Raw genomic sequence first — 26,876 nt, 5'->3', positions numbered from 1 at the left:
AAATTCTGTCCCCTTACCACTTTGACACTGTGTTATCATCACTAATCAGCATTTACAAAAAAACACAAGAACATCCAATAGAATTTATAGGTAATTCCAACAACCAGTCTTTTAGAATTAAAATGGTTAAGTTCAATATTAAAATGGATGTTTCTGTCTTCACATCTGTGTTCTAATGTATGCTGCACTTCACATCTGTTTTCTAATTCTTCCACACAGAACAGGACCTTTATAGGTGAGGCATTTGAGAGGCGGTGTGACCCACCAGCAAGTTCTGTGGCAGAACACTCCAAGACTTGAAGATTTGTGGAGCTTTATTAGGAAACTAGTTGACAAACAATGAAATGAAAAGCCTCACTTCAAATGCTATTCTAGGCAAATGATTAAAGAGAAACTGCTGAGTGGTTTTCAACTTCAACTAACCAGCCAGCCCAAAAGCCTTTGTATGCCGTGGACTCAAGAAAAACTCCACTTACGTCCCTTAAAATGGAAACAGAAAAATACCAGTGTAAAGAGGCAGAAGAGATCAGAGCAAAGAACAACAGTGCAAGAGAACAGTCAAGCATGCACTTTGCAAAACAACTGTTTCTTAAATATTTGAAATACCAATTTTTATAACCGCATCAGCCAAGACTAGAAAATGATAAGAATGTCCATAGGTATCCTGACGAACTTACAAGACTTTATAGTTTTGCAAGCCTGAATTGCAGCTCATATTAAGCATTAAGCAGTTCAACTAAGCCCAGAATTTCACTAAACCAAATTACTTATTACTTCGGTCCCATAAGGTCAAGCTACAACATTCAATGGCAGTAAAAACATGCTGAGAATGTAGCTAAGATCCTACACATCAGCATCACAGACAAGGATTGAGTCTTACTCCTGACTCTATACAGGACCACCCAAATATCAAACCAGATGTCATGGACTGTTGTCTAAATGCTTCCTGAACTTCAACAGGCTTGGTGCCTTGACCACTTCCCTGGGGAGCCTGTTCCAGTGCCCAACCACCCTTCTTGGTGAAGAACCTTTTCCTAACTATCTACATCACTCTAACATTTAACACATGTAGTTTCATCATATTAAAGTGTTATTCCCACTCACCACCCTTAAAGACATTGGTTTTGATTTCTCTTTATAGCCCAGCATCTCTGTTAGCAGTATATTAAACAAGCCTCATACCAGTTGTGAACCATCAGCTTCTGCACAGCCAGCAGTGCATTGTAACGAACTTGTTGGTCCTCGTGATGCATGTGGTTCATTACTAGCTGTTTACCACCAAGTTGTTCAATCACTCTGAAAGACAGAAGAGCAAGTTTTTTCACATTACTTCAGCTTCTGGGTAGCAATGCTATCCAACATTTTCATGTTCAGGGCATTAAAACTTGAAGTAACATACTATTATTTTATTACAAGTATTTACTTCCTAACATACACATCTTATTTGACATGTTACCAATGCAGATCTCTCATACTACCTACTGAAAATATTTTTTGGAGAATCCACAACATCAGGAGTTTGCTACCCACTACCATAAATTTTGGAATAAAGCAATCAAGCAGGGAGCCCTTTTCACAGGAAGGGTGAAAACTTTACGCAGCTTGCTAAAGAACTCAATATTGCCTTGAGAAGGTTGACAGGGTACAGCTCTATCAAGTATTATTTAGGGGAAGGTAGCATCCTCTAATTGATGACATCCAGGTGACCCCCTTTGTTTAATAATAAATCTCTAATCCAGTCCAGCGCTGCTTACTGTGCTAGGTATATCAATACTTAAAGATCAAGCCTAATCTTCATGGCAGTTATCAACAAACTGGTACTGCTCACCGGGCTTTTTGCCAATCAAGCAATACTATATCAACCCACAGTTATTCTTGTACAAGATACAGAACTGGCTGCTAACAGTTACAACTGCCAAGAAAAAAAAAATAGTTTAAGCTGCATCTCTTACCACAGATTTCATACTAGTCAGCCAGACCTTAATGTTTATGCCAAATCCCATACAAAAAGTTGATGAAGCCTTGTGTCATGTCATGAATAAATTGCTTCATAAATAAGCTGGATGGCAACATACTTAATCCTATAAAAGGTTGCATCCAGATGATATTACACGCAGCATTCTAGTCTTTCATAATAGTTTGGAGAAAATTTGCAAGGAATGTGTGAACTGATTACTCACTAAGCTGTACAGTGTTGTTTTGTTTTTTAAAAAAATGGTTCTCCTACTTATCACTGAGTAGTTAAATATGATTCCCTGTTAAGAGGCTATCAACAGCATTACTCAACTCAATGCTACCCTGATATTCTAATCTTGCATTAGCTGCCTGTTTTTATTTTTTTTGCAAATTAACACATTACTACTGCATAACACACCATGTTTTTGTAAACTGCAAACAAGTATAAAGACAAAGCGGAGATGAAAAAAATCTTATTTCATAACTCAGACAAAAGCCATCCTGGAAACCCCAGGGAATATTATTTCCCAAAAGCATTAAAACACAAGGATGTTTCATACAAAAGGCACGGATTGAGAAAAGTGCAGTTGCTTTAAGCCAAAAAATCCTCACCAAGAATTCTCTAAGTTATTAGTAACAAGATGAATTCATCAAACCTTTACTCCTGACTTTGGGTTTCTCACATTTCTATCAAGTTAAATCTAAAACCACTGTACACAAATACAAGACTACAAAATAAAATTAAGACCCTTTTCCTCATTACAAGACTGACTTGAACACTGAATATCCAGAAAGTTAAAGGAGGTAAAAGGGGCACAAAACTCAAAGCCTTCCTTTTGCAAGGAGCATGCAAGAATCAAATGGAAAGGTCAAATTTGACCTACAATCAAATTGAAGTATTTTAGATGACAGGACAACCCGTGACTTTATGGCTGAGAACATGAAGAGCCCAAGAATGGTGTCACTGCCCTTACACAACACTTCCTAATTGTACAAATCACTTCCCAGCTACATGTTTTAGTCTGAAAGGTAAGCAACTAATGAGGAAAGTTCATAGTAAAGCTTATTGCTTCAATTGCTTCAAGTTCCAAAGCTGCTTAACACTTTTTTTTTTTTACCTGCTCAAAAACTTTAAGTTCTTTTCCCTCCCCTCAATTTCTAGCCATTTTAAAGTAAAATACAGCTCAGTTGGCCAGTTACAATCTTTGTACATCTTCTGCAGACTCTTCCCAATAACAGTGCAGTACAACAAGACAGGGGCAATTCAAACAAGTTTTCTGGATGCTGAAGAGAGATTTTAATATAACATATTAAAGGGAGAAGGGGAAAAAAGATAATGAGAACAGATTAGACTATTAAAACAAAATATATTAATTTGAAACATACAGTATATATCTAAAAGCAGACTAAAGTGAAAAATGGAAAGCAACCAACCTGTCTCTGAACCACGAGCTAAGGAAAGGAAAAGCTTGAGGTGACAATCTTAGACATGAAAAGAAATTTCGGAGTTGAGGTGATTGTAAACAAGCCATATGCGAACTGTAGAGGAGACTGATGTTTGATCTGCGCTTATTTTAATGACAAACACCAGTTACATACTTTATTTTTGCTGTTATTTTCTCAGCAAATGCAGATTACTGATTCATCAGAAGCCCCCAATGCTTAGTGGTCTTAAGAGTCTGCACTATGATGAACAATTTTAAAGGCAAGATAAAATTATGTAAGCTGACATCATTAGAGAACAGTCATACAAAAAATGTAGTATTTGACTTAAAAGATATTTTCTTTTGTCAGACAAAGAGGAAGGTCGGTGACCTTTTAACTCCTGAGTCTCTGCTGCACATAGCTGGTAAACTCAAGAAGTTTCAGGATTTAATCAACCACTTCAACATTCAAAGGCTTAAAGAGTATCCATTTAGAAGACAGGGATAAACACTTACAAGAAACATTTACCTAAAATATTTGAATTCTCTCTTCTAAACCATTGAAGAGCATCCATTCTTCCAGTGAGTCACACAATGAAAGTGTGAAATGTCAACCAGGCACGGGAGCAGTAAATAGCTATATACCGAATACCACTGTGCTAAGGAATGGACTTTTCAATGAGAACTGACACACGGTCCTTTGGCATTTTAAGCTTTTAGCCCTAGAATTGTTTAACTGGAACTCATTGGATTCCGATGAAATTCCTTAAAAGAAACAGGCATTTTAGTTTGCCCTTCAGAACACAAACCTAAATAATCCAGGTCTGCATGTAGAAAACAACTGAAGTATTAGAACATGATAAAAGAACATGGGGTTAGAAGGGTAGTACGGACACTTATCATTTCCAATGTTCACTCCTTTTGAAGGAGGATACAGTTCTGAACAGGTTTACCAGCCTGGGAGGAAGGTAGTATAGCAGCTGAGCAGAGCTGAGGTCCCACCACAAGTACATTTTCCCAACGAGAAGCAGAGAAATACAGGTCATGTTCATCCACTCATTTGACTTCATAGCTTCAGTCCAGCAACTGTACAGCTGTACTAGACCAAGCATTACACTACATTTCAGTATGCATACAAGCTGCTTAAGGATTATGCAGCTATCTAATAAAATTATTTCAGACAAAGAACAGCTTGAAACAGGAATATTCAGTACTAATCCTTCAGCTTTGCCTCCTCGCAGGCAGCAGTATGTTTCCACCTTAGAAGATATACTGCCTCCACTCCAACACCACTTGTCATAAATCTCTTCTGGAAGACACAGGAGCTAATCAGCAAATACACAGCACTTCTCAGTGTAAGTGGAATACTGAACACCTGATTTTTCGTAGTTGACACAGTTAACTTGTTCCAATAATCTAAAAATACCTTCAGTTCAAATTGCTTATACAAAGTCTGCAAGTACTTGAGCAAGTCTTTCTAGCATATGGCATCAAGTTGCAGTCTGGTGTTCATGATCCTGCTAATGTCAAGATAGCAGTCTACATAAGAAACGTTCATGCCATTTCCAACAAGCCCAGAAAACCACACCATCCTCCCTGTTAAACCCTATGCAGAAACCAAAACCTGAAAGCTTCATTGCTAGAGAAATTAAGTCACACATCACCTTGGTGACTGATGAGCATGATTTCTGCAAAACTGAAAGGCCCCTTTCTGTTTCAGCAGTCTCTCTTCATTAGAGATGCAATTATTCAGCAAGTAATTTCTTAGCTCAGAGTTAAGCAAAGCAAATATAGTGTCTGTATATTTTGACTAGAATTCAGGTTTACAATAAATTAACATTTTCAATTAAAATCTTTACTTACATAGCCACAAGGCGACACAGTAAAAATAACGTGAAAACTGAGTCTGTGCTAACGCCACTGAAGTTACAATGCCAATTGTTTGTGACAAAAATCTTCCTGATGGTGTAAGTCACAAAATAGACTTAATCCTTGCGGAAATAACCCATCAATATTCTAAGTCCAATATCTATAGTCCAATAGTTACTAAGGGCAAAAGCAACATGGTAATTAAATAGCTATTCTAATTTCTTCCCATGCACATCTGCTGCTTTAAAGCAATCTTGAATAAGCTTTTCAGACTAGACATAGGAAAACACAAACTAGGTCTTTGACTTCATATATTCTATCATCCCTTAACGGTGGAGGAAACTTATCTGTAGCACCTTCCCAATGAATTACCTTAGTCATCATCTGCAATCCCTATGTAGCATATTTTAGTATAAATTAGAAAAAACAGGTAAAGTATACAGTAGCCAAGTGTTAAGCATATTGGCCTTTTTCTTACCGTTTCCCACGGGGGTAGTGTCGTACATATTCTCCCACATCATGAGCAGCTACAGCCAGTACTTGTGGATCATCAGAAACCTCCAGAAGTTTTGTCAGGATTCTAGGAAAGAAACAAGTCCCAGTTTTTGGTTTTATTTTTTGTGGCTTTTGTTGTTTTGTTTTGTTTTGTTTTTCCCTCCCCTCAAACTGATAAACTGAAATAATAAAGCTGGCAAACAAAAACAACACTACAAGTCACGCAAACTGTAAAGCAGAACTTTTTTCAAATATGTCATTGCATTTAAAACAATGGAGACCTGGCTTTCATTAACAGATAAAAAGTATTTACTAAATTCCAAACAAGTCCAGCATCACTCGCTTAAGAAGTCAGTCATAGTCAAAGGCAGAAAGAACAGTGAGTTCAACAGTAAGTTGAAGTATATTAGAGTTAGAAAAAGAGTAAGATGGTAGATAAAGGAAAATAAAGCGACGGGGCTTGAAGCGAAAAGAGAATTGTTTGTCAAATGCCTTACAACATAAGAGAAATTCTTAGATACAAGAATCTCTCCACATTTTTGTTTTTGCTGTTGTGTTGTGTTTTTTTTTGTTGTTTTTGGTTTTTTTTGAAGGAACTATTGTAGATCACTGTCTTTGTGTTAGTACAAGCATGATACATCTAGCTAAACTGTCCCAAAATCTGGAGAGAAGAACAGAGCAAAGTATTTCCTGTAGTAACTGCAATACTAAATCTCAACATTATATTCATGTTGCAGTTGGCAGCAGCTATTTTATTTTTTGTCTGCAATACTAAATATTTAAGAACATGCCCTCAAAGTGACTTATCAGACTGGGCTTGGTGAAGTCTCAGTGCAGACTGAAATGCACCTAAATTTCAGAATCAGTACATTCACTGTCTTCCAATATCATGCATATTTCACTTGACCTCCTGCCTGCTGTTAGGTCTTGCACTCATTAGTGAACACCAAACAGAAAGATCGCCACATACTATCAGTTAATGACAACAAAATTAGACAACTAACAGCTCCCACAGAAGTTTAAAACCCAGACACCTTTTGAGTACATGCTTCCAGAAGTCAGCAAATAAGTCCTTGACCCCCCATAAGAACAATAAACTTCAGCTTCACTTCATCTAATAAACTTACACCAAACTCTGTCCCAAGGAAAAATAAACTGGATATATCTCAGTAACTTTGATTTTCCATGAAATAGTACCACTACTTTCAACCCCCAACTACTCAAGAGAAAAGTTCATTGCTCATATCAATGACAAGACAACACAAAGATTAACATAATTAAAAGTGTTTTTAACACGTCTATTAGTATAGCTGTTTTTCAAGTGCAGGCATTAGAAGATTCAACTGTACACATCTGCAGCTAAGTTAAGCTAGAGATATTCCCTCTATCACCAATAGATTTTGACCAGTAGAAGCAAATAAACAATTCAGCTTTTGAAAAAGAAAATAAAAAATAAAGAAGTACTAAGTAAGGACCATCCATTCTAACACCAGAAAGATGCTCTGACTTGCATCTCATTCTACACGTTCGCACAAATAAAGCATTAAATACGGGCTCAGTTCAATATTTAAAATATTGAAGAATGATACGATTCAATACTTGAAAACCTACTTGAGTAGTTCATAGTTCTTCTCATTTAATCTCACAGCGTTCTCCCGCCAAAACTTCTCAGACTTGTGCACAGGACTCCACTCCAGCCTTCCCGATTTGAGCTCGGAACTGTACTCATCGAAGGAGCTGCAGAACAGAAGACCTGAATGAAATACTGGCTGTTTTCCACAAATGGAGTCTGAACCATACACCAAAGCCTGTGCCTAGCAAGACAGCTGGAGAACAATTTGTTATGACACATTTAACACAGTTGGAAGACCGCTATCAACAGCACATGAGAACTGCTCCCTGTCTCAGAGTTCAGGTGAAAAATACAAAAAGGCATGAAAAGAGAAAAATGTCTTCAAAACAATCCCTCCATCCAGTCCAAAACAGGAATCCTGAAGAAAAAACACATAACACTACGCTTTTGGGAATTTGTCGGCTGTTTTGCTTGGTTTCTGTTTTAACTTCCCTAATCAAGGATCCTGGTCCTTATCTTTCATAGAATCAAACTTTTGATAGCAACTACAACACAGTTTTATTTACACACAAGAGCAAGAATTAGGTAAGCACTAGCAAAAACTTGAGTTAACCTGGACAGCAAGATGTATGCTAATTAGTTTTTAGCTTAGATTAGAACTCCTATAAACCCCTTCTGAAGTTGTTTTCACATAATTATCAGTTAAGAAGATTATATAACCAGAAGTGAAAATTCATTTTCTATTCAGCCAGCATATACTCATTTTGAATAGGAAACTTTTATAGATGGAGAATGTACGGAGATTCTTGTTATCAGCTACCATTTAAGTATCAGAATTCCATATATTATACAGATTTAAAGAAAAAAGGTTTTTACCAACATTCATGTAATTACACTTTTTGAGAAGTTCATACTTAAACCATACCTAAGGTCTTGTACGCTCTCACCAAGCTTGTCCAGTAGAAACTTGATATCTTCACTTATGTCTTCGTCATCGTATTTCTGCTGATCCAAATTCTCTAGCTGCTTTAAGACTTTACACTGAATCATGGCAAGAGCATACTCTTGGCGAGTTTCTCTCTCGGTCGATTTCTCCAGCAAATTCTAGAAAAACAAGAGGTTGTTTTTTGTTTTTAAGGACAGACTGTTTTGACCGACTAGTACCATTGAGAAATTCTTATTGGAACAATTTATTTTAATAAGTGACCATTAGGCAGAATTGAGCAATTCCTGAAATAACGTCTCCAAAGAAGTACAACTTTACCAAACAATAGCTGCTTTACACCTACATTTAGCGGTGTCACCCAGGGCAGGCATTGCTACACAGTGTGTCACTGTAGCAGACCAAGAAGAATTTTAAACAAAAAAAAATTGGGCTCTAGCTTGCAAGAGCAAAGTAATGCAACCATGCAAGATGAAAAGCACAAAGAACACTGCATTCAAGTTTGGGTTACTCAGACTCGTTTCCTCCTAGATGGTATGCTACCTTAAATATAAGAAAGTATTAATTCACCTGTTTTTTTTTCGTTTTCCATTATAAATATGGCTGACTAGAAAGACTATTCAAAGAAAAAGGGCACACTTAAATACCCCAAATCCCAGAACCTCTGCCATGAACAATTGATTTTATCTGGAATTACCGTTTTAGCTTTGGGTGCAACATCGGTACAGAGCATGAAAGTTTTTTGTTTTTTTTTTTTTTTTAAAAAAAAAGTCTTCTTTCTATCTAAAAAGATAGCATCTGGATTAGATCAGCTTCTTTTGAAACTGGGAACATTCTGACTAGGTATTTTTATTCAAAGAGATGCTTACTGGTAAGACTGGAATTAGAAGCACAGAATGTAATAGCCAAGTTCCAGTGTCATTTATTCATTACATTTCTACTCAATCAGCTTCAAATTACGTTGTTCAGAGCTAGCCACCTACATTTTCCACGAGATAAATTCCACGTAAAAGATGCTGTCCTTAGCAAACAGAATGTGTGTCCATATAAATAAGCCTTAACACCTACCAGAAATAAGCTATGCAATCACACAGAAGGAATTAGACTGCATCACTCGTTATATCACAGAACCCCTATACTTAAGTTATTAGTAAGGTAGAACGCTGCAAAGAACCACTAAAATTTGCCTATTGAAAGTAAGTCATATTACTGCTTTTAAAGTTAATTGTATGTGGCCATTAATGTGTGGAAAAAGATGCATTTCTATTTCAGCAAGAGAAGGTAATTTGCACAAAGTAATGCAAAATTACCTACTTAGAGTTGTAAGTGCTAACAAAAGAACAAATCATGGATCTTGAACTTAAATTTTGTCTTTTAAGGAGCAGGTATATGAAGTTTCCAAAGAGATATATAGACAGCTGCTCCAAATACTATTACATAACTCACACCAAAGAGCAGTATTCAAGCTTTTTATAGTGAAAGGATGTATTAGGAAAATACAAACATATGACTAAGTAGAATGGATCACTGAGCTATTCACTGATAAGTTTCACAGTAGAAAATGAGTCACAGCTACGAGAGGGGCATAAAATGCAATGAAATCAAAGAAATATAGAAAACAAGGAAAAATTTTTAATAGGTAAACAGAGAAACTAAATGATATAATGTAGACAGTTGCTTTACAGATAAAAATATAATTACATACTTCATATAACTAACTTACCAAAGAGATAAACCAGAACAAATTAGAAGTCAGACAGTAAAGAAAATGTACTCAAGTTGTTAAGCCTCATGCCAAGCCTTTGGCAGGACAGCAGGCATGATTTGGAGAATTCTCAAGCCTTCTTCTTTATACAGATCACACCCACGACCCCCAAAACTAATACTGCAACCTCTCACACAGAAAAAGCTCTATTTTGCCTCCACTACCTGTTTTAACTTTGCTTCAGAATTCACAGCTCAGAGGTCTAATTCCTAACCTATATTTCCTGGCTGCCAGTTTAAAACCTCATTCTCATGCTACCGCTTATCTTCAGTGTTGGGAAAAAGAAAACAGCCAATTTTCCCTGAAGCCTGTAACAGAACCATCTTATTCTTTCTCAGCCTTTATTTATTAAAAAGGCTTCTCCTGATTTTTGTCTTGTCTTGCAAAACACACCAACCCTAAGAACTAGAAGTTTTTTCTCCTGTTTATAACTTCAAGAATTGGAAGAAGTTGAAAATGAACTGCTGAGCTTTTTTTTTTTTGGTAGTTGTCTTGCTGTAGCTCCCTGCCTAATCCTAGCGTCAAGGCCCTAAAGCACACTAGAACATCTAAAGAGATGAATACAGTAAGAATAGTCCAACTGGATACCTCACATCACTGACCTCCTTAGATTATAAGAACACGATTTTTATCTGCCTTATCCAGTTTTTCAAAGCGACAGATGCTTTTGGTTAGAGAGACCATTTAAGTCACAGATCGAGCATCTTCACACAGGTGGTTACAGCTGATCAGCAAGTCAGTAAGCAACAGCTACCCTCTCCTCATCCAAATTTGTCTTCAACAAATCCTTATCCATCTTGACAGAGTAACCAAGACAAGATTTTTGGACTAGGAGATAAAATTCAAGTCAGTCAAAGAGATACCTGATTAAAATATATAAAAGAATTTTAATTAATTTTAATTGCTTCATAAGGCAGAAATGTATCAGATATTAATAAACTCCAGTCTTTTTGACTAGGATCAGCAGAAAAAAGTATCTTGAACTCAAGTAGCCTGCACTAAGAAAATTTTTATCAACCTCATTTTAAGAGACTGAACAACAGACATTACTACCCGCAGCAGCATGTCTATTACTCGTGGCAAAACTCAGCTCACACAAAAAGGGACAATTAAGCTTTCATTCCAGGATACCTAACGCCTAACAGAAACAGCTGTGCATCAGCAGCATCTAACATCTGCTCACCTGAGAGAAGATTGCAGTCCAAAGACACTTACCCGAAATGCTGCAAGGATGATTCTAGTCACTTTCTCTTTGACTGACTCCTGAAGAATATCCGACAGCACTGGAACAATATTATACCGGCGGAGATATTCACACATTTGAGGGCTAAACGCCAACAGCCACACGCAGAAAATCATCTGATACTGGAGCTGGAAGCCACATTTGTTGCTCAAGACTCCCATGATACTGAAAAATTAACAGAAATGTAATTTGATTTTAAATTAACTGCATACATTGTATTGTTCTGCACAGAAACATGAAAATAAATGTCTGACAGGAACTTATTGGAAAGAGCTGCTGAGATGAGTATGCAACCCACTTCACAGCATCCTGCACCAGTATTTATCATTGCATGAGCAGCTTGTTCAGAAAGTCATCTTTAAAAAATATGCTTATTTCCTCCTCAGCCATACAGCCATAAAGAAGCTTTTCCAATTTGAACTACGGTGGTAGTGTATCCACCTTCAAGTTTACTGAGATTCTTTTTCCAGTGCGAAGTTTAGAGCATTATATGTCATTCCAGGAGAAACGGAGCTGCTTTTTCAGTTGAGAAAGAAGACTAAGAAGGCAGAACAAAATCTACAAGGATTGAATTTGTTCCTGTAATTGTATTTCTCCATCTAACATCTGAATTGAGCTGAAGTAATCACCAGTTAACATGTGAGTTTTCAGAAAAAAAGGTTATAGGTGTAACAGGACAAATATGCAGAGTATAACAGAGAAGAAATGGTATCACAAGACCTCTGAGGAAAAGAATTATACAGAAGCTTTGTTCAGCTCAACTTTTGAAAATTTAAAAAGCAATTTACAAGTGCATTCCAAATAAATGCTAACCCAATTAAAAATTACTCTCAAAACTTCTCAAAAGTGAAACAAGGTTGAAATGTAGACTTACTGTAACACTTCAATAGTTTATTGTATCAGCTTCCTTAGTGAAAAATTTTGTTTCAGTAGCATCATCTTGACACATCTTTTGACCTTTCATTTTAAAATTAGAATAGTTCAGTTGAAAGGGACCTACAAAAATCATCTAGTTCATCTGCCTGACCTCTTCAGACATAACCAAAAGTTAAAGCATATAATTAAGGGCAGTAACCAAATGCCTCTTGAACACTGACAGGCACAGGGCATCAACCTCCTCACCAGGAAGCCTGTTCCAGTGTTTGACCACCCTCATGATAAAGCCATTTTTTCCTAACATCCAGTCTGACCCTCCCCTGGTGCAGCTCTGTGTCATTCCCAATCATCCTGTCTTCAGTTCCCAGGGAGCAGAGGCCAGCACCTCCCTCTGCCTCCCCTGCTCAGGAAGCTGCAGGGAGCAGTGGGGTAACCTCTAGTCCTCCTTTTCTCTGGACCCGACAATCCAAGTATCCCCAGCCTCTCCACACAGGACATGCCCTTTACCATCCCTTTTACCAGCTTTGTTGCCCATCTCTGGATGCTTCAAGTACCTGAACATCCCTTTATATTCTGGAGCCCAGAACTGCACATAGTATTCAAGGTGAGGCCACAGCAACACTAAACATAGAGGGAGAACCGCTTTTTTGACCAGATTGCCATTCTGTACTTAATGCATACCAAAATGATATTTGTCTTCTTGGCTGCCAAAGCATGCTGCTGGCTCACGTTGAGCCTGCTGTTGACCAGCACCCCAGGTCCCCCTCCAAAGGGCCGCTCCCCAGCCACAATTCCCATCCTGCAGCTGTGTCAGGCATCACAGGTGCAGAACCCAGCTTTTAACCCTTGCCAAATTTCATACCACCAATGACTGCCCAAAATAATTTTACTGAACACTTTGACTTTTCTCCAGCTCAGAGTACAGTGCCATTTTTTCTTAAAATGAAAACTGTATAGTCACTGTCCCCAACAGACACACATGATAGAGAAGTTATTTACAATTTTTTAAAGATGAGTGATACCATCCTAGCCTCATGCAAAACTAATTGAGAAGTAAATTTGAACTAAGGTCTATTTGAAGCCATATATAAAATAAAAAAGACACAGAATCTTAGCTCTAGAAGGTATTTCTTAGTTTCTCCTTTCACTAATATACTGGAATTATTTAATTTCAAACTGAAAGACAATGATAATAATTAGCAGAAAATTATTTCTTCAGTTTTTGTTGTAAGAAGTAAAAAAAAAAAAAATCAAAGCATCTTCAGCTGAAGGCAGACAGCAGGTCTATTGCCCTTCAGATATTTATGTATACTCCATGAAGAGTAAAGCAGCATTAAGGCCTCACATTGGTACCCACATCTGCAGTTTTATTTGTCTGGCTGTATGAATTTTTTAAAACAAACATGTTTTGTACTCCAACAGAGAAGCTGTCTTTTGCAAGAGAATTCTATTCCGAAAGAAGTCATTAGGGAAAATGTTATTGTAAGGTCAAGTATATCCAAATAAAGTTTAAAAAAAAGCTCACCAGTTTACCCCATCTGCTTCTACCCACGCAAAGCGATATTCGTTGACCCTTAGCATCAGCTGCAGGCATCCAGCAACGCACTGCACGTACTGGGAGCTCTGGGTGGAAAGAAGAACACATCACTTCTTACAAGAAGAGTTAGGTGGCAAAGGCTAAAGCTCAGTTTTCCATGCTAGGCTCTACTGGCACACTTCAGTACACGTTTCTTCAGCAACACTTGTGAGTTAAAAAAAGGCTCACCCATATAATGCTTTCCAAACCTCTATTTAAATTTAAAAAAAAGGACAAGAAAAGGAAAGGCGGGAAGCAAAGTACAAACAGAAGTATTTTGAATAGGAAAGAAGTGTTATGCAAGCAATGCCATTTTACCATGCCAGCAGTAGATTATGGATAGCTCATTTGAACGTGCCTTCTTTTAGCACATATGAAGGCTACCTTCTGTTTGATTATAGTGCCAGAGCCATTTGATCAACTGAATCAATTACTACTCTGTAGAGCATAGCAGAAAAATAAATCAGCCAACTTTTACAGAGCCTGGTTAAGTCTGCTGGAGGCCTTTGTAGTCAAAGGAACTGAGCTCGGTTTCTTCCCATTTCCATTCTCGACTCAGAGCAGCAGCGATGCCATTACAGCTTTATGTTTTCCTATGCATGTGCCACAGAGGACCACACTCACCATAACAAGATGTGTATTTACACAAAAAAGATAACATTAGGAAGATGAGTACACAAAACCGTCCTCAAACTTTAGCCCTGCATTTTAATTTTTTCTGTATTCATTGAAGTCTTAGCACATAACACTGTGCCAAGAAAAGAAAAATGAGTAAAATTTTCACATCAGAAAAATGCTGTGAGATGCATCGCTGAATTCCATTTTCATCCAGATTCCTTTACGAACTGTCACAGACTTAATCATTAAACAGCTTTCTAACTCTAAATGTACGTATTTTTCATGTAGTAACAAGATCAGCTGAAATTCAAAAATGCTTTTTTGGTCATTGAAAAGAAAGATCTCAAGGTATTACAGAAGTGGCATTTTATTCTCCCTTCGTGCTCAGATTCTGGTATTATCTGCACTAACACTCAGACACCCTGCAGATAAAATATTTTTTCCTATAAGCCTTTTTCTTTATTAAGTGTCTTGAAAGCCTCATGGTAGATCAGTCATATAACTCAAGGTCAAACCTTTCAAACATTTACTGGAGGAAATAAATTAGGCCAGCCCATATGAAAATAAGATAAAAGAAACAGAATAATATCTGGTGAGGGTCACAGAATGAATTCATCCTTATTTTTAAGACCTTTTTGTAACAAGTGAGTCCAAACACCTAGATCCAAATCAAACAACATTTATTTAACTGGGTAGCTATTTGCTCTCATACTTTCATGCAAATTAAATAGTATAAACACAAACACTTCTGCCACAAACAATGCATTAACTTATCTGCATCACCAACCTTTGTACTACTGAACTTCTTAAGGCATTCTCTTACAACCCTATTACAATTGAAATTTCCGAAGTCCCAGACATCATTTCCAATCTAAAATGTTACAATTGCATCACCAATTTACTCTGATATAAGTTAGTTAGGACCTGGTTGGAAACCCAACCCAATCAAGATCTGAAATCAGAAACAAAATCAACACCAAACTTGCCCAACTTAATTATCCTGGAACGTATTTGTACCATCAGTTCTGCTGCTTTGGGACCCTGCAGTGGTACATCCATGCAGTGCTACAGCACAATGAACACACATTTCTAACCAAACAGCTCTGTAACAAGTGGTATGGCATACAATAGAACTATTTACTGTCATATGGCCATATGACAGAGCTTAACACAACCTAACAGTATGGGACATTGAACTACACACAAACTACTGAAATACTTCAGCTACCACTCTCAGGTTGTAATTTCCCCCCTACCTATGGCCATACATAGCAGTCTTTCATCTTTACTATTTTAAATCCTGGTCAGGTGGTAATTTAAGAGGCTTTTCTCTACAGGAAGCTAATGCTTTAAAGCTATGACTGCTTTTAGAAAGGAAACAAATTCCAGGCTCATATTTAAGTCTTCTGAAAGACTACAAACACTTTCAGGTTACAAGAGGAACAAAACCCACACAATCCCGCTCCACATTCAAACGGCAAAATAAACTGCCTCGCTGCGCCACAACAAAGATGAAAATCAAGTGTTATCATCACTTGCATTTGCTATACTGCCTAAATTCATCTTGGAGCCTAATACCCATTATAGCCACAAGAAATTTAATGTAAATGAATACTGATGAGAAAAGAACAATCCGCTTTCCCCTGAATTCAGGCTATTCAAATATGAACAGTTTATAGCTTCAAAAACATTCTTGCAATTTCATGCTACAGAAGTTTCCAGGGCAATGTTTGCTTTAACAGCTGATGTGCTGTAAGTTCTGCACATTACAAGACCCAGAAACTTCATACCTTGTCTCACATTAGTCAAACAGTTTGGTGCCAAACAGTATCGTTCAAATATTAGATGAATTTGCCCACCAATCCTTCAAGTTTTATCAATAAGGATACCAGATACATCTACAGTTTTCACAACCCAATCCAACTTTGGAAATACATACTTCCACTGCCAGCATTTTCTGTGAAACCGGTGATTTTAAAAATACTTTTGTTTCTTGGCGCCATCACCTGGCACTCTGTTGTACAGTTCCATCTGAAGCATTTTCTTTATTATGGATATCAGAACACCTCTGCACCTTAATCCAAGGAGTGGTTATCACCTGCCTTATACAGCAGATTGACAAGCTCGAAAGAAACACTCACATCACTTGTGGAGACTGCTCCTGATTCCACAGAACCACGTAACTTCTAGGAAAAAAAAAAAGCGTAAAATCAGAGCTGTCCTTCACACATACAGAAAGGCTGTTCCCAATACCGCTTCAATTTTCCCATCACTCTAGTCATATGATGTTAAGAATTTATTAGATATTTTTTCTGGTTAATATATTATGATAATATATTGTATTTCTTTCAAACACACCATCATGTCTAGAGGAATATGCTTATCATGGCATGCCACAATTTCATTTTTTTTTTCCTTTTTAGCTTAAGCATAAATTTAAGACTTTTATCCACCATTATCTTTGGATTCAAAAGCTCTTCTCTTGAATCTTTCTGTAAGAAATTCTAAGATTCTTTCAGAGAAAAACAGAATTCTTAATAAAACTACAATTAGGAAACCTATGCAAAAATACACTGTTACTAAACATACTGAATTACGCTTCTCTGTAATCTACTTCTGTTTTGGCACCACCTTAGAGAATGATGAATCACTAGGTTTTCATAAGGACTGAGGTGAAGAAACAGGTAAACCTCAAAACAGGAGGCAAAGGAGGAAGATTCATATCTGAAGAACATGCCAGCAGGAAGCAGGAGGTAATGCCATACAAGTTCTGTCCAAATAAATCAGGATTTATTTAGTTTCAAGGGGCAACTACAAAAAGACTTATAGTATAGTAAACTGGAAAAAAGTTTCCACATTCAATTCCTGTTGCCATGGGATTTTTCCTTCCTAGAAACAAGCTAGGAGAAGCAAAACAATGAAGTGAGACAGAAAACCCTCATGGTTCCTCACTGCCCAGTATACAATGTACAGTAACCAACAGAAAAATCAAGTCTTATTTTTTAATTTTAATTCAATCTTTTAAATGTAGAGTCCTTGTAAAGCTTAAACAGAAGTAGCTTTTTACCTGTGAACTTAGCTGAGTTTTAATCCAGTTGAAATAGTAATTCAAGTCACTGCCCTCCATAAGTTCTCTACCCCAAGCAGCCAGTTTGGCAATAATTCTTGCAGCCTGAAAGAGAATGGAATTAACAGATTTTCACATCCAACAGAAGAATTTAAGAATGAAGTTGAGACATAAAAATGGTGCCAGACTAAGAGTTTTCATTAAGTCTACAGCATAAGACTACACACAACAAATCAGAGGAGTGCATTTCTATGCCAGCCTTCTCAAATTATTTTTAAAGTAACTATATGCTACAGCCTGCAGCATATAAGCAGAAATACTTGAGCTAACTTATACATAAAGAAACAGTCTAAAAAAATTACTGAAGCAGATGTTAGTTCACCTGCATACAGCTCCACGATGAAGTGGGAAGACTATTGCAGGCATCTTGCCACTGTACTGCAATGGACTTAATTTTCTTCATAGCAGCCCACATGGTGCCCTGTTTTAGGCTGGTGACCAAAACAGCTGATAACACACCAGTGTTTTAGATATTGCCAAATGGTGCTTGCACAACACCAAGGCTGCCTCTGTTTCTCACTTGGCATTCCCAGCAAGTAGGTTGGGCAGAGGGGCAAGAGGCACAGCAAGGACAGCTGACCTGAACTCAGTTATGTTCTGAGTTTAGCGTTCAAGGCCAGGCTGGATGGGGCTTTCAGCAACCTGGGCTAGTGGAAAGTGTCCCTGCCTGTGACAGGGGGTTGGAACTGGGTGATCTTTTAGGTCCCTTCCAACCCAAACCATTCTATGATTCTATATAACATCACACTCAGTAAGAAAGCTGGTAGGGAAGTTTCCAAAGCAGCTCAGTGACTGGCTGAACATCAGTCTGCTGGTGGTGAGGGACTGCTTTTCCATCATTTGTTGTTCTGTTTTTTGGGGATTTTTTGCCCCATTTCTGTTTGTTGCCACCTCACCACCACCACCCCCAAGCCTCCTTCACTTACTAAACTGCCTACTCTCAAATCATGAGTTTTCTCACTTTCACCATTCCAATGCTCTCCCATCCCACTGTGGGGGACCGGACAAGCAACGAGGCAGGGCCTTTTTTCCAGCCATCCAGGGCAAACCCACTACAACAGCAGCTGCTGTTTCCTCCCTAGTATGCTTACAAACCATTTTAAGAAGACTTCAAGCAGCATTATAATAATTTGACAGAGTAATGTTCAGCAAGATTTGTCACAGGATTAGAACTTAAATTCTAATGTTCATATAGGATGAGGAGCATAGACTGGTAGCTGTTACAGAATTTACTTCTCTAGTTACGCCTTACTGTGCCTAATTCTAAAATCCTTTCTTTTCTGAATCCTTAAAATCTACTCTAGTCTCCCCGAAAATCCAAACATCAGCAAACAATACAGCTTTTCCTTCTAAAGAGTGGTTAAGTCCAGCTTATATTAAGAATGACTCCAACTAGAAAACTTTGAAGTCCAGGAAGTAGATTATGTTTCAAACTCCAAAAGGAAAATAAAGCCAGCATTTGTCTTCATCTTCAGAGATGGATTCATTTGAAGCTTACCATATGCACAGTGAAAAGATCTTGTCGATTCAACATCGGCAGGAAGTAGGACCATGCAGTGTTTTTACCACGTTTTGCATAATCAAAGAAGATACAAACACGCTGATGATTTTCCTGTAAAAAATAAGGAGAGGGCAGATCATAGACTTGTAAGAGCATTCAACAAGAGACAGGTACTTTTGCTCATCATTATATGTTAATACACTTTATCAGAGCGTATCCAGGATTGTAATAGTGCCTGGAAATTTTTCAGTTCGACAGTTACTTGCAGATACAGTCCTTTTCAGCACACTAATATTGAAGTTGGAGATTTGAGGAAAGTGGAATTAAGCTTTGAAACCCTAATTGTATCTCAGTGTTCCAACACCTGTTACAGTAAAAATTGATATATCCTTCTGATCAACCACAATGAGAGACTAGTTAGGTGATGCCATTTGTAATTATGCTTGAATAAAATCCAGGAAGTCTTTCACATACTGTCACTTCCACACTACTCCCCTTTGTTGAGCCTGGCTGTGTATTCTATGAACAAAACCACAAGCACAACCTAGCCCTGCCTCTCAGCTCCCCTCAATGGGAAGCAAGCTCTTCCAAAGCTGCAGCTAGTTCACCTTGGGCAGCCTGAGCACCAAGAGGACAGAACCACCACAAGTCTGTTCCGCAGAGCTGCTACACTGAACCCCAGGATATCACAAGTGCCTGAACTCGGGCACTATGCACAGCTGCTTCTAGCATTTAATGTAATAACCACTGCGCAAAGCAGCTTTAACCTTAAAGCAGAGCAGAAAAGAAGCCACACAAACCTGAAAAAGAAAGAGCAGCTCAAAGAGCCTGAAATATATTCTTAGAGAAAATAAAGTACATGAAGTCGTGTTTTTCCTCAGTACTTCCACACATTATCTAGCCTGGTGGATAGTAAGCTTTTATAATAAAAAGATGTCTCCCCTTTGAAGTCAAACTACTTCAAACAAATACACAATTTCTATCAAGGAAGACAAAACTGTTCAAGACACTGTAATTAGGAAACTTGCGCAATAACAGTATCTCAGCCTCCACTATTGCACGAATTTTTCAAACTCCACTAACCGAAGAGCTTTCCAGCACTCATACAGCACACGATTAACAGTATGTGGATGAAAAAAATCAGCTGGGCAAGTCCACTTATTGGAGTACCTTCCATTAAACACGAAATCTGAACATATCCAAGATGCAAATACTGGCATTTTACCAAGTATCAGAGTTGCAGCCAACCCTTTCTTTACAGTTTCAAAGTTATTGCACCAACTGGGCTGCAAATTTCTGCCCTGCCTGCTTCCTGGGGAGGATCAGATGTCGCTAATTATCTGATCCTCATAACTCTTCCAGAGATTCACCATTCAAGCATTTAATACTCTGAGACATATCAAAAAGCTCAAAAACTCAATTTCTGTTGTTCAAACTATGGAATGAAAAAAAAAAACTTAAGATCTCAGGAACACCGTGTCTTCACAGAGAGCCTCAGCTCTGTGATAACTAGTTTAAGGAAAAATGACAGCTTGATCAAATAAAGTCACTGTTAGCATCTATACTTGTGCTACACAAAGTCTAGCTAAAAAGAGCAAAAATAAGGTCAATGAATACAGTTTGCAGCATAGCTGCAAAGGAGACGGGTCTGGAAGCAGGAAAGCTGAAATAACTTCAACATGCTGTCAATTAGTGTTTGCTGTTAAGGTGAGGCACAATGACAGGAGAAAGGACTGGAGAACAGCTGATGGCCCTGAAATACGTAGTGCTGCACCTTTCTAGGCAGCTGACTAGATCAATAAAGAGGAAATCCTAAACATCCAGATCAACAGTTGATCATTTATCCTTTTTCAGAAATGCCAGATGTTAAATGAAGCTCACTTGGGTGGTACTGCTCCCTCCACTAACTACTCTGCAGGTTCTTAAAGATTTCACAATTAACAGACTGTAAAGTGCAATGGGGTCACTAATTCAGAGAAATTGTTCCAAGCATTTAGCACACGATTAGAGAAATGAATGCTTTCTTGGGGATCCAGTACGCAAACATTCTCCATCTTCATAAACAGAATGGTGATGTTCTCAGAAGGCAATTCCCACATCAGCCTCTGAAAGAAATCTTCCTTAGAACGAAAACCAAACCCCTAAGTAGAACTGCTGGAACGATCCTAGACAGCCAGCTGGGCTTCTAGCACACTCAAAGCACAGTTGATATGATTTTTACAACCTCACAAAAAAGTATTGAAAGAAAATAGACACAGATTGTCATTATCACAGAGAAAAGCTGGATGTTATTAATTATTATAGCTTCTAGAAGTTTCAGCTGTCAAAGACAGCTTTCAATTATTGTTCCTTCATCTCATGAACATACAGCAGGCATCCTTGTTCAAAACAATTTCACTGGGAGAATCAGTGGCACCATGAACAACTTGTTGCTTAAAATCTTGGATATACTGAATTAAGTCCACTAAGGCAAAAAAAGGAGACATCATTTCCACTATTGTGGATTCTTCCATGCTTGCCAGTTGCAGAGCCCTGCACTAAATTCAGCCACAGAATTAGTGGCCAATAAATATCCTGCTCTCCAACAAGAACCTTGCACCTTGGAAGCATGCAACAGAAGGTCCATAAGGTATCATTGTCAGCATTTTTACTATCTGAACAAGATCAAAACAAAGTAGAAGCCCTGTTTCAGCTTTGTCTAGCAGAAGCATGAAGGGCTAGGCAGCTCTGGTGGGATGTTATGCAGATACCTGCACACAAGACCTCTTTGCCAGCAGCAAGATATGTCTGAATAATGAAGTGTCACAGAGCATTACGAAAGCCAGCACAGCCTTTCAGAAACTGAAGCAGAATTTCTGAAGTGAAAATGACATTCCAATTCAAGCAAAAGCAAATATACATAGAGAAACTTGCACTGACACCTCTTTTCTGCTCTATCGCCATAAAGCCCGAACAACTTTAAATCATTTAACTTTAAGAAGTTCACACTGCTGTAACATGGTAAGGTCCTGAATTCAGAAACATCAGTGTATGACCATAAAGTCGAGAAAGCATCTGCATCTAGTTGAACGTGACAGAATCAAGTAAATGGTTATTTCCAGCTACTTTCTGTAACCAGCTAGAACTAACACAGCTGTTTGAGTGGGCCAGAGCGAGCCTTTACCTATGGGGTAAAGCACAGCACAAGAGAGGGTATCACCTATTGCATGCTGTAGCTACAGAGGATGTACTAATGTCAAGGCCCATAAGCACAAGACCCACTAACATTCACTAGACTTGAACTTGACCAAGTAAACATACCAACATTCCTTTAAAGACTTAAAAATAAGAGAGGTTATTGACCTACTTGCAGCATATCATCAACCATAGTCAGAATGTACTGAACCGTCTGCTCCTTCGAGATGTGAGTCATCAAGTTTATAAATGTTTTAGCACACTAGAAAATAAAAGACATTAAAATTAATATTAACAATTGTGTTCATTCCTTTTGATAATACAAAACAGAACCTCATTAATTCACAGTTAAGTCTTACACATTAAGCATCCCAACATTTTATTCAATTGCAATAAGAGATGAATACATTTGGCATTATACAAAAAAGAAAAGTTTTCTGTCATTGATTATTACCCTTTACAGGTTGTTTTATGGCTTTCAAACGAGATAAATACTCCCCAGCAAAACTCAGCAAGCTGCTTTCTTGAAAGACTGATTAGGAAAATCTCCATCCTATATTTAGCAAAAAGTAATTTTTTATACAAGCTTTATACTTCTTCCACAACATCTTAACTGTATCATCAATATTAAAATAAAGTTGGTATGAAAATTTCCTTCCATTCTCCCTCCCTGAAAAGGTATCATTAAAAAGAAAGGAAAATTACTTGGTTGCCTTCAGTTTGCAACAGCTCTTGTTTCTCTTCTGGATTTCTTTTCTGTTCAAATCTTTGAATAAATTCACAGTCTTCACCTGAAATCATCTGCCCTCTGAAAAGCAAAGTGTGAAACCATTAGCAACACACAAACAATAAATTATTAAAAACCTTACTTTCTTCAACCTGGTATCTCAGCACAATCATTTTCACCAATCCTATATCCCACAGCAGAACATAAAGAGCTCCTTTCTGCAGATAGTCTCACGTGAAGAATTTAAAACTAGTAACAGAACAATCGCTCTGAATCCTTCCCTGTGCAGTGCTTCTGTTCAACAGCATTCTCTAAATCATTCTTAAGCTTACAGAGGCTGAACACGATGGTCAGTAATTGAAAGAACTGAAATACACACAACTAGCACTTTATGCCATAATTACTCATAATAGTCTAATCCAACCTGAAATAAGTGGTGAAAAATAAAATTATTTTAAGTTTGCCATAAGCATTGAAGAGAATTTTCAGAAGTACGTAGAGCTTGATTCCTAATATATTTTTAGCTTTCATAAATTAACATTTCAGCTTTTCCTGATAATTTAAAACCTGATATGCCCACAAGCTCATCCATATACATCGCAAGAGGACTTGAGACAGTAAACTGCTGCAGGACAATTACAAGCTAACAGATCTCCATTTGGTCTTTTCCTTAACTAAAACAAATAGCAATATTCAAGGGGTTACTGCCACCAGAAAGCTGTTGACTCAACTGAGGAGCTGGCAGAATATCCTTGGGGTTTGTTTTTGTTACAGTGCAAAACTTACCATCACACCAAACAATGAACAAGTCAAAATAGCCTAAGTCAGGTAGTCTTAGGATAAGAAAACTACTTTTAAATCAGGTAGTCCTGAAAATCCAAGACCAATAGGTGATCAGCTTTACTAGTTAATATCAGGAATGCTGCAGGAAAGAAGAAAATTGTGCACATCATCAAAATCAAATCACAGAGGATGAAAATATTAGACATTGCCCTGTTTAAGTGTTTCCAAGATTCATCTCCTCTTACATTTCCACTGAGTCAACTGCCTCCTCCACTTTTCAAAGCTATGTAGCATGATTCTTTTAACCCATCTTTTCCATGTTCTGGGTCAGTTTCTGGATGTTCTGTGAATAAAGGTTCCATTAAAATCCTTGTAAACCCAAATAAAAGTGCAAGTTTTCTGTAATTGTCTCACCCGAACTCATGAACTACAGAAACATAAGATGTACAACATGTTCTCATTTCTATTCTTCCTTAAACAGTTATATCTCAGGATAGCCTCATTAGAGGCATCTTTTTTCACACTTACTTTCCAAGCAAAAACATAAGCAATCCGTACATTGTGTGCCATTCTTGAATTCTAGCTGTTTGTTTTTAAGAAATATCTTCATATGTGCTGAGAAAAGGCAATTAAGACTAACTACACAGAAGATTCATGCAACCCATGGTAGTCTTTGACAGTAGTTTCTACTAAAATTGAATTACAGAGAAAAAATAATTAGCCAACTGTGACCATGCTGTGCATGCTACCGCATGCCTTTTAAATTGAGTAGTCTTCTTTCTCACCTATTAAAAACAAGGTTTGAGTAGTTGATGAAAAAAGAGGACAATTCATTTGCTAACAATATTGGCCATAATGATGCATGACTAGCAGCCACTCTTTTTTCAGTCAATGCTGACCAAGTCAGGAACACCTGGATGCCAGCAATAAACAAGTGTTTATAAGAATACTGCCACTTCGGAAGCACTTCAAAGATGACTTAAGGTGAACCCTTAATTTTCAGCTTTAATGGTAGAAAAAAGCCTCAACCCGAGAAGTACAATGCTTGTTTACAGGCAGGCTATTAGAAAACATTTGCTGATTTTCAAGGAAAAGTGGGATTTCCCAACCCCTTTATGCAAACAAGGTAACCAAAGCTTTCCTCCATCCCTATTCCTAACAACCATCCAATTTCATTGCTTTTATTTTCCAGGACATGTCTACACAGTCTTTTGTCAATATGTAACATTCTGACTGAACTTCAGCTGTCTGGATATAATCAGGTTCGGACCAAGGGTTCTGTAACCCTGTTATCAAAGCTCTGTGTTTGAAACAAAGTCCTGCCTTTAAGGGCACTAGCTGCAGGACTGTAAACTGATTTTTAAAAGCATGAATGTGAGATCACCATTTTTTTAAACCTCTTGGTCTCTCACAATGATTCAGAAACTTGTGATTTATTTTTGTTATACATTTTCTCCAACTGCTGTTCCTCCTTTTCTTTGTCTGAATGACTTAATTAAAATTATGGACTTCCCTCCCCTTAAAAAAAAAAAAAACACTAAGTACCATTTGCTACTAGTGTGAAGCTCACATTTAGGGCTACCTACCACGATGTCAAGGCATGATTTCTTTTAAGCAATTACCTATAGTACTTTACAAAAAAAAAGTTAAAACCTACAAGTTAGGAAACTTCTCGAAGACAAGATTTGCTTTTGAAGTCTGAGGTAACACTTGAACTGCTTTAGAAAGTTCCCACCCCCAGGAAACTAAAACAGGTATTTTAAAATCAGGATTTGCAACCATTTCTGAATTACTTGAAGACACATGGGAAGCCAAATACAAGTCAGCCACCAGACACCTCACCTGATTAAACAGGGAGTACTGTCAAATGCTGTATACCTAGAAAACCTGCAGTGCAGTAAGATGTAATCTCTGAAACAAGTTCACTTCTCCAAAAAATCACTTACTACCTTTAGAAAACAAAAAGGAAGTTTCCTTCCTTTGGGATAAGGTACCCTACAAAGGCATTCTGACACCTTGAGGCAAATGCTGACAGCAACCCCACAGAACAAAACAGCAGCATATCATATTTTCCACTGACAGCAAGCACCAACATCTCTAAATTACTAGGAGTTTCAAGATCCAAAGGCAGGAAAGTCTGTACAGAATTAATGGCCTCAACGACATTTAGTTTCCAAAAGATAACAAGATCCCCTACAGTTTTAAGGTTTGCTAGTTTTTTTTTTTTTCCCCAGAAACATCTGTTCTGTGTTGAATTCTAGCTGTAAGTTTCACTATCAAAGAAACAAGGTTTCCACAGCCTAATTTTGGAATGGTGAACACTGGAAAATGCAGGTGGCATGTCCAGTTGTCGCACCTAAATATTTCATTTTTTTATGCCAATAACATACATAGAAAATATCAAAGTCATCAGTTGAGTTAGTTTGACATTTAGTTTACAGTTACAACTGTCAGAGATGAAATAAACAATATGCCAGTTAATCTTTAGCTTGAGTTAACTCTACAGAAGTCAGGCTGCTGCAGCCTGACCACCTGCTCGTAAGCTATTTTATTTTTCCACTGAGGAACAGGGAGAGCAGAAAGGAACTTCAGAAGTCCTTCCTCTGTGACCCAGACCCCCTACAGTGCTGTGAATGGTGCAGTCTTTAAATCGTCTTTATACAACCGTCACAGCCAGATTAAAAAAAAAAATAAATCAGGATTTCTTGGGAAGTTTTCTTTTTTTTAAGCTCTAAGTACAGAAACGTTACCTAATCCTTAAGGAACACAAATTATGTCATGCCTGAGTTGGTGTGTTAATTTAAGAAAGCCAGACAAAATTCCTTCCTCTAATGTAAAGATGTCTGAAGACTTCAGTAAGTCTCCATCAGTGGTGAAGGCTTTACGTGGAAGTTCACCTCACAAACTGCACAGACTGCCAGAACAGTAGCACAGAACAGAACAAATAAGTGTCCTTCAAAATCAACAGTACACCAGCTTCCTTTCTACTTCACAGGACAGAACAAACCACTCTGACCTGCCCCAAACAGGTCACCAGAAGCCAGCAGTTTCCAGTCAGTAGTACAGCATGCCTCATTCTAGAAATGCCAGTCACTATAGCTGCACTAGCTGACTTTTCAACAAATCCCTTAAAGCACTAGCCTCAAAGACATTATCATGACCAAATTTGGCTGTTGTAGAAAGGACACATTCAAAAAACAGAAATAATCTTTTCCTCTTTAGAAAT

At 37.7% G+C, this 26,876-nt stretch overlaps 1 protein-coding gene across 3 annotated transcripts in view; it reads right to left on the bottom strand.

Annotated features, from left to right (window-relative positions):
- ATP6V1H (ATPase H+ transporting V1 subunit H) overlaps nucleotides 1–26,876 on the bottom strand; it is a 38,879-nt gene that overhangs the window by 8,684 nt on the left and 3,319 nt on the right. For all 3 annotated transcript variants that reach the window (XM_027452220.3, XM_072034611.1, XM_027452221.3), the window contains 11 exons: nucleotides 22,846–22,948; nucleotides 22,313–22,402; nucleotides 18,964–19,077; nucleotides 17,406–17,510; nucleotides 16,480–16,524; nucleotides 13,670–13,767; nucleotides 11,241–11,433; nucleotides 8,243–8,421; nucleotides 7,356–7,481; nucleotides 5,728–5,829; nucleotides 1,183–1,296 (listed from right to left, as the gene is read on the bottom strand). In XM_027452220.3, the coding sequence (XP_027308021.1) occupies nucleotides 1,183–1,296; nucleotides 5,728–5,829; nucleotides 7,356–7,481; nucleotides 8,243–8,421; nucleotides 11,241–11,433; nucleotides 13,670–13,767; nucleotides 16,480–16,524; nucleotides 17,406–17,510; nucleotides 18,964–19,077; nucleotides 22,313–22,402; nucleotides 22,846–22,948 (1,269 nt within the window). The remainder of the gene's footprint in view (nucleotides 1–1,182; nucleotides 1,297–5,727; nucleotides 5,830–7,355; nucleotides 7,482–8,242; nucleotides 8,422–11,240; nucleotides 11,434–13,669; nucleotides 13,768–16,479; nucleotides 16,525–17,405; nucleotides 17,511–18,963; nucleotides 19,078–22,312; nucleotides 22,403–22,845; nucleotides 22,949–26,876) is intronic.

The sequence above is a fragment of the Anas platyrhynchos genome, chromosome 2, assembly GCF_047663525.1.
Source record: "Anas platyrhynchos isolate ZD024472 breed Pekin duck chromosome 2, IASCAAS_PekinDuck_T2T, whole genome shotgun sequence".
In the NCBI taxonomy this organism is placed as follows: Eukaryota; Metazoa; Chordata; class Aves; order Anseriformes; family Anatidae; genus Anas; species Anas platyrhynchos.
This window is presented reverse-complemented; position numbering and strand designations above follow the sequence as displayed.